Source organism: Sesamum indicum, linkage group LG6, assembly GCF_000512975.1.
Source record: "Sesamum indicum cultivar Zhongzhi No. 13 linkage group LG6, S_indicum_v1.0, whole genome shotgun sequence".
Classification (NCBI taxonomy): Eukaryota; Viridiplantae; Streptophyta; class Magnoliopsida; order Lamiales; family Pedaliaceae; genus Sesamum; species Sesamum indicum.
This window is the reverse complement of record NC_026150.1, coordinates 2,373,970-2,382,446: the sequence shown is the minus strand read 5'-3', so window position 1 is coordinate 2,382,446 and position 8,477 is coordinate 2,373,970. Positions and strand designations below refer to the sequence as shown.

At 36.1% G+C, this 8,477-nt stretch overlaps 1 protein-coding gene and 1 pseudogene across 1 annotated transcript in view; one reads left to right on the top strand and one right to left on the bottom strand.

Moving 5' to 3' along the window:
* The window catches only part of LOC105163585 (transcription factor EMB1444), a 7,752-nt gene extending 5,239 nt beyond the window's left edge, over nucleotides 1-2,513 (top strand). Inside the window, exons 8-12 of the mRNA XM_020694812.1 lie at nucleotides 9-242; nucleotides 342-443; nucleotides 1,398-1,538; nucleotides 1,751-1,876; nucleotides 2,118-2,513. Coding sequence (XP_020550471.1) covers nucleotides 9-242; nucleotides 342-443; nucleotides 1,398-1,538; nucleotides 1,751-1,876; nucleotides 2,118-2,198 — 684 coding nt within the window. The 3' untranslated portion in view covers nucleotides 2,199-2,513. The remainder of the gene's footprint in view (nucleotides 1-8; nucleotides 243-341; nucleotides 444-1,397; nucleotides 1,539-1,750; nucleotides 1,877-2,117) is intronic.
* Nucleotides 4,885-6,548, bottom strand: LOC110012121 (annotated as a pseudogene).

Sequence of the window (8,477 nt, the reverse complement as noted above, 5' to 3'; positions counted from 1 at the left end):
CATTTGAGCGAGACACGTCAAGTAGTTTGAACTCAATGACACGCGGTGTTGAGTCTTTAAAAGGTTTTTCATCAACCAGTTCCAGTAGAGGGAGTGAACATTTGGAGAGGCCCCGAGAAGCCGCTAAGATAAATAAAAAGAGAGCTAGGCCTGGTGAAAGTTGTAGGCCAAGGCCAAGGGACAGGCAGTTGATCCAAGATCGAATAAAGGAATTGCGGGAGCTTGTTCCCAATGGATCAAAGGTGATATCCACCACCCATACTTTGTGCTCATGACCCTTCTCTTCTTTTTTTTTTGGTAACTTTTGATGTGTTATCTGCTGAAATTTCTGAATGACACAGTGCAGTATTGATTCACTACTTGAACGGACAATTAAACACATGCTCTTTTTGCAAAGCGTTACCAAACATGCAGAAAAGCTACATAAATGCTCCGCATCAAAGGTAATGATTGCTCCATCCAAGATCATTTTTTCCAGTGTGGAAATTCTCTTGTTTCTTTCAATTTTTGGCAATTTACCCATCTGGGCTGGAGAGTTTCTAGTTTGCAATGTGTGTGTGTTTGGTGGTGCTGTTGGGGGGGGGGGGGTTGGGGCTGTTGGGGGGGGGGGGTTTGAGCTGGAGATATGCATGAACAAGAAAGGCTTTACCTTTAAACATTTTTTTCCTGTTGAGCTGTCCATGGATGAATCACGGTCTGGTTTGTCTGCCTTTCTGAACTGAACTTGATATTCTCTATGGGTTTACGTTTAATAACTTCTCTGGGAATTTAAGCTGGCAGATTATCTTGTGGTTCAACTGATGATAGCCTATGCATTCAACATTTACGAGAATAAATGAAAATGGCATGTACAATTTTTAATATGAATGTGCAACCTTTTTGTGAAGATAAGCTGTACAGGTAGTTGTTTTTGAGCGATTGATAGTTTATTCTTCCACTTGCACTTGCATTTTACGTTCCACTTGCTGTGCGCTCCTATTTCATGATCAGCTGTCTATGAGAATGTTTGCGTAATGTGTATGCACGAACTATGATGATGTCCTGTTTTTCTGCTTTTAAACAACAGATTTTATTCATTCTGGACTCCACGTATGTTGAGTAGTTGGATTTGGTCAAGGCGATGAAAATGATTTTTGAACTTGAATCTGAACCACTTAACGTCATCTTTGTGAAGTTAAATTGTTTTCTTTCTGGGCGGAAAATTAGAAAAATTAGGTCTTTTATTCCAAGTTCTTTAGTGAAATAATAATTTTGTTATCCCATCTTCAGTCATAATTCTGGCAAAATATTGTAACATGAATATCAGAAAATTTAATGCTTGCCAGATTCAGTAAAATCAAATTTTCAGTATTGTTTATGCTACGTTTTTATTTAGCAAAAAAATTGTGATTTTTCAGTTGCTTGACAAGGACACAGGTATGCGAAGGTTTTCCAGTTGCGAACAGGGATCAAGCTGGGCCGTGGAAGTGGGAAATAACCAAAAAGTTTGCCCAATAATAGTGGAGAATATAAGCATGAATGGGCATATGCTGGTTGAGGTAATGACTCTTTTGAGGACTTGCACATGTTTTCTGCTTGCCAAGAATGAGAACTTCATTGTTTACAAGAATGAAATAGAAAATTTTCATTTACAAAAGAAAGTGAAAAGGCCCAACTTCTGAGAGTTGGCATATATAGCATGAGCGTCTGCGAGACAAAACATATATATCTTATATTCTAATCTTCACAATTGCCTACTTGCTTGATGCAGATGTTATGTGAAGAGTGCAGCCAGTTTCTTGAAATAGCAGAAACCATCCGAAGCTTGGGTCTAACCATCTTGAAAGGTGTTTCAGAAGCCTATGGAAATAAGACGTGGATGTGCTTCGTGGTTGAGGTACACATCTAACTGTAACGAGAATGACCAAAAGAACATCTACACAACACTCAATAGATGTAGATAGATCGAATAATAAGTTTTTAGGATTGAAACTTTGTTTCTTGTAGATAATTGATCAGGGACACGTAGAATAAGCTCTCTGAACTTTCAGTATCTATGACTGATTGTGCTACATTATTTTACTATCGGAGAATTCTAATGATACATGTAGCTATGTGTCTAATATATTGCTTTCCAGGCGCAAAACAACCGAAGTATGCACCGGATGGATGTCTTATGGTCGCTAATGCAACTTTTGCAGCCTAAAACCTCTACTTAGATCTTCCCATGAGTGATTCTCATGTCTGACTTATGAGCCGGATGGGCCTTGATGTATTCTCCGCAATGATTGTTGTAGCTCTGTGACTGCTTGAATCTATTGTCGGGGCTTTCCAATCAACGCACTTTTGACTGGTTTTCTTTATTTTCTTTTCTTAGTGTTGTCAAATATAGCTTGTAACATCATGTGTTCTTTATCTTCTCCAATGTCGATTGAGCGTGATTATTTCTCTTTGGTTTTCCTAGTTCTATTTTTGTCGCAATGCTATTGCTTCCGCGCATGTAATTTATGCACTCTTTTTGGTTGTATTGTTGATTTCTTTCTCCACGGCGAATGCAATTAGGGGGTGTTTGCAAACCAAATAAGTGTTAAGGAAAAGCTGAAACGAATATTTTGTTTTCTTTTTACAATTTTTGCTTTTAAATTACTTGAATCTTTTTACGAAACGTGTAATATTTAACAGATTTTTTCTGTAAGCTCACTGAATACTGATGCAGGTCGCACAATTTTGGGATCTGGTTGTTGGACTTGGTACCTTGGGGTCGGGTCGCTAAATCCCTTATTGAGCTCCCTACGAGTAGATCTTGAGAACAGAACGAACGTTAGTTTTGTTGGGTAACTCCCAGCTAAGGCCCTCCAATGTCTGAGTTAGAAAAAAAAGGTGGGTCGAATGCGATCAAGAGAGAACGAATGAAATCAAGAAAACGTAATAAATGCATTTGCCTAAATATTCATAAATGCCAGTATTTATAGTTGTACAATATCGCATGATTGAGTGTCATGATCATCTGGGTGATCTGACATTAGGTGATCCAATGGTTGGCAAGGTGGGCAAGTTCCATGGATCCAGGTCAGACGGGTCGCCCAACACGCGTCTTCACATGCGGATCCTTCCATTAGTAGTAAATTGCTTAAAAAAATAGGGGCATTTTGATCCTTTAGTAAATTACCCTCATCAAATACAATTTGAAATTTCGTAATAATCATATTTTACTACATAAAACTAGTTCTTAACCCGGGTCTTTTTTCTCTTTTTTCATGGAAGTTACATATAAATGTTTCTAGAAATCGATATATGGTTTACTATGTAGAAAATAGTATTTTTTTGTAAGCTCATGAGATATAGAAGTGCAATCTTTTACCTAAATTTGCGCAACTTCACGGAAATGGAGAAAACTCCAGAATTTTTAAATTAATTTTTTTCTCCATATGAAAGCAAACATTTAGAGATTTTTAGAACTAAACCAAATATTATAGGAAATTGAAATGTCTTTGTCGATTTAATTTAGCGACAATCCATGTTTCTTAATTTCCGATCTTAAGTCAGCTCAATTCATTACATCTCAAGCAAAATTAGGATTTATGTTCCTAAACTTGAATTTGTATTCAAAAATTAAATTTTTTATGGAATTTTTATGATTTTGCAGATGTTACTTTTCCAAAACTCTGTATGAATTAACTTTTAGCAAAAAAAAAAAAAATCGATTTTATTTTACTAGAACTATATGTATGCACACAGACTTCATTTTAAGAGATTTTTGTTGAACTTTTTCTACAAAATGGAACTACATATTTATAGAAAAATATTTTAAAATGGATTATATATATATGAAACCATAAACAAAAATTTAGTTAAAAAATATATTTCACCAACTTTTGTTATAGTCCAAATATTTATTATAAATATGAATTAAAGGTGCTACATACAATTTGCCATAGGACAAAAGTTGGCTGTCGGCACATTTCAAACCCCAACTCTCGGCTTTGCTGCATTGTGTAATTGAATCCCTAAACAAGAGTAAAAAAAAACTATACGAGCATAAAAGAACTTTTAATATTTTATCACTAAATTAATTAAACAAAATAAAACAATACATTAATTCACACAATTTTTTTTATACTTGAGAAATAGGACCTACGAAACAAAGCATTAACACTCCGACACTTAAGTTAATCCTGAATTTAAGAAAAAATAAATATAGAAATAAATTGTAATGAGAAATTGGGATGAAAATAAGAATATCGCAAGCAAAATATGGCCTAGAGTATGAGTAAAGAGTTGCAAAAAAAACAACAAGGTGATTTCCAGATTCTTGAAAGGTTTTTCGTTGAGGGTGCTGTCTGTATTTATAGAAAAGGAGTCCTCTTCGCAGGTACACTACAGTGAGCTGCATGTTCGAGAAAGAAGACAAAGATCTGGGGATGGGCACGATCCTATCTCCTCGTTTACTTGAGCAGCATGTCTTTTGATTGAAGGAGTACTCCCTCTATATGAGGACTTGCTTCACAAGTAGTCCTTCTACGTCAAGTAGTTCAGTTTCTTGAGAGTACCTCTATTTTCCCGGACTGCGCTTTGAGGTCCAAAAGGCTTTGAACCAGGCTAACGTAGGCTTGCTTGGTACATTGAGCTTGCCTAGTATATTGGGCTTTTCTCTTGGATTGAGTCTAGTGTAATAGTCTTCCTTCTGGGTTGAGTCTGGTGATTTTTAAGCAGACCGTCCTCGTCATGGGTTGGTGGACCTGATTGGGCTTTAAATCTCTTCTTGGCCAGATGTTTTTTGGGCCAAGCCCATCAACAGGCATGTTATTTATTATTCCTTTATTTATTATCTATATAAGTAATAAGGAAAAAAAAGATAACCAGAATAAAATTAAAGACGAGCACATGGAGACGAAAGGAAGAAGCAAAACATTGTCACATTCATACATTATTAGTAATTAATTAAACGATTAACTCAAACGGGAGCAATAAGTACCAAAGTTCAATACAATGTTGAAGGAGAAACCCCTTAATATTTTATGACAAGGGGACCAACACGAGTATTTAATGTAGTACTTGACAAGTATTAGTCAAACACACCACACCAAATGCAAATTATAAACTATCCTAATTAATCGCCACGGGGCTTCATGGTATTGAAAATTCAAGAACATGAGTTCATCCAATCTTGTAATGAAGCAATGCCGTCTCAACCTTCTCGCCTTTTGTCTTGTAGTGTTGGATATAATCCCAGAACATGAATTCCCTGTATACGGCTGGATTTTCATCAGACAGAAGCTCTTTTATGGGAGCAAATGGCTTCCCTGCAGCCTTCATACTTGGATTGAAGAAGCACGCAACTGAAATCCTAGGTCCGACAGGCTGAGCCAGCACTCTGTGCTCCACGCTTATGAACTTGTCATTGCTAATAATCTATCAAGAACAACAACAAAAAAGATGCGGACGATGATATTAATTAATTAGTTCTGTAAACGATTTATAAATTTCTCAACATCGTATGCTTCAATCAGAAATTGGTTTCTACCTGCATGAGATCACCAATATTGGCAATAAGAGCTCCATGGACTGGAGGGATGTCGATCCAGTGATCATCGTGTAGAATTTGGAGGCCGCCGGTGCTGTCTTGCATGAGTAAGGTGAGAAAAGTTGTGTCTGAATGTTTTGGTGTGCCTAAGGTTTTGTCAGGCTCAGGACATTTCGGGTAATACAAACACGCCAGTGACTCACCTTTCATGCACTCTATGTTGGAAAGGTAATCGCTGGGAAGCCCCAGAGCCTCTGATAGCAATTCGGCCATGACTTCCCGGAGTTCAATCATGTATTTCACATATTGCTGCACCTCCTTCCTGCAAATTAGCGTTTACACAAACTGTTATGGCATTGTACTCCATTTGGAAAACAGAAAACAGTACAGTTTCTGCGCAAAATCAAATCTGAAATACCTGCAGGCTAAAGGTAAATCTTCGGGGTGGAGCTGATCATCGTTGAAAACGCAACTCAAGATATCCCTCCAACTGGCCGGATCATTTTCACGTGAAGGTAAGTTGCTGTTGCACTTGTTTCCTGACATCAGATGAATACCAAGGCATCTTCTCTTCCGTTGGCTGCTCGTGGAACCGCTTCACGGCAGCCAACATGGCGTCCATTGTCTCCAGCGGAATCCCATGGTTCACTATCCTGAAAAACCCCCATTCTTGGGCAGCCTTGCTCATTTGCTCCACCACTTCACTCCGGCGTGCGCTCAGGCCCTGTAAGTCAATCGTGGGCAGATCCAGGTGCACAGCATCGAGCTTTGGGCTGCTCTGCAAAGTCTCCGGCGGGTGCTGGAAGAGTCTTGGGAGCTTAGTGACCCCGGAGTCCACCAGACCCTTAACACCAGCTTTTGTCTCAGCAAATTCTTTCAATTCTTTAGCCCAATCGTAATGCCCATTGCTGGAAACCGGCATTTTCAAGTTTGAGATCAGATAAGGGTGAAGAGAGAGAGAGAGAGAGTATATGGCTATATCTTAATATGTGCTAATGAGAAGAATTGTGTAGGATCAGGCAACTATATATACTAGTATAGGATGGAGAGGTTAATTAGCCATATATATATAGATACAACCATATTACATGCCCCATAGAACTTCCCAAAGCTACTGAGTTGAGTTCGGCCAACCAAAACTAATTATTTATTTAACAAGAAAGTCTGAATTCAAGTCTGATGACTTGTACATGTATGAACATTTACCACTTCTAATATTGTAATTTTTAAGTTAATTAGTATATTCAATTGATAAAACATTTTGCATGAAATTATCTATCTACTTAATTAATCATTATTATTTGAATATTATTCATAACAAAAAAAATGAATATTAGTTTATTTTACACAGAAATAAGATAAAATTTTCAATTAATTTTAATGAAAAATTATAAATTTACATTCCACAAGCTAAACCCTTTATAATTCTAGTCTCATTGTTTTCGAACTCACCACATCACGTCTCATAATTTCAAAATATTTGTGTTTTAGTCCCAAGTCTTAACTCCGTTGTATTTATGATGATAACATGTGCATGACATAAGTTCTATAAGTCTTCAGAAGATTTAAGACTGATCCTATTAAAAACTTATGAAATTAAAATTATAATTTTTTTAAAGTAATAAAATATAATATGACAAATTACAAAATAATAAAATCAAAAAATTAACTTGTGCGAAGCAGTTTTCCCCACCTTAGCATAGGAGCGGCCGAAAGCCGGACAGGATCCTCGGAAAACTGAGAAAGTGGGTAGCAATTGTTTAAGAGGGTGCAGTTTTCCTTGCAATAATTTTAGATTCGTTGCCAGCTAATTCCAAGAGGCATTAATCTTTATTAGGAATCGAAGGCAGGTTCAACGGAATTATATAGTAATCCACATGCTCACAACCCTATAATATTTTAACATATAAAAATCAACGTGAAGAGCACTCTCAACTATTATTTTTGACTCCATTCTCAACCAAAAACCTTATATTAATATAAAGATATTTGATGCATGTCTATTCTAAATTATTAAATTTGATTCAATCAGATCCGCACAACATAGAAAATTGTAAAACCGCAACATCAGCACTTTGATGTCAAAGTTATATAAGAGAAATATCAAAGGTTGTAATCTTAGAGTAGGTAAGAAAAATTGTACATAGGGGCATGGAGGATTTGAGTAGGCCACACTGTACAGTCCTTTACTATCTTAAAGTTGCAGTGCTATATGTAGTTATGTTATTGGTACATTTCTAATGTATTACTTTCCATGTGCAGAATAATCGAATTTAGTATGTACGTGATGGGCATCTGCTTAATAGAAAAATTCTTACTTAAATAAGATTTGGTGGATTAGAATCAATCACATACTGGCTGTTTAATTTAGTACTTAGTCAATACATCACACCAAATGCAATGAAAAAAACATGCTAATCGTACGTCATGCTTCATGGTGTTGGAATTTCAACAACAGTCTTGTAATGAAGCAAAGCCGACTCAACGTCCCTCCTGGCCCTTTGTCTTGTAGTATTGGCACTATTCCCTGAACATGAGCAAGCACACACTTTTAGTATCTGACTGAACATCCTTTGATTGTCCGTTTACGTAAGCAATAGAACACACAGTTTGAATTCAAAGTTACTTTGAGCGTTGGACAAATGAATAATAAAAGCTCAATTGAGACCTAATACAATATATTTATTGTTTCAAGATTCATATGCCACTTTAATTTATTAATTAATAAAGATCGATCGGTACTATAATGTTTTTATGTAATTTAATTAATATATATTAATTATATTTCAAGCTTTGGAATTTATGATGAACTTGGAGTTGAAAGTAGACATGGACAGCTGGTTTCTAGAGATGTATGATTTTTTTATGTAGAAATTTGTAATATTTAACAGATTTTTTTTGTAAGCTCACCCAATAGAATCTGAAATATCGTAATAGTCATATTTTATTACATAAAATTAATTATTAATTAACC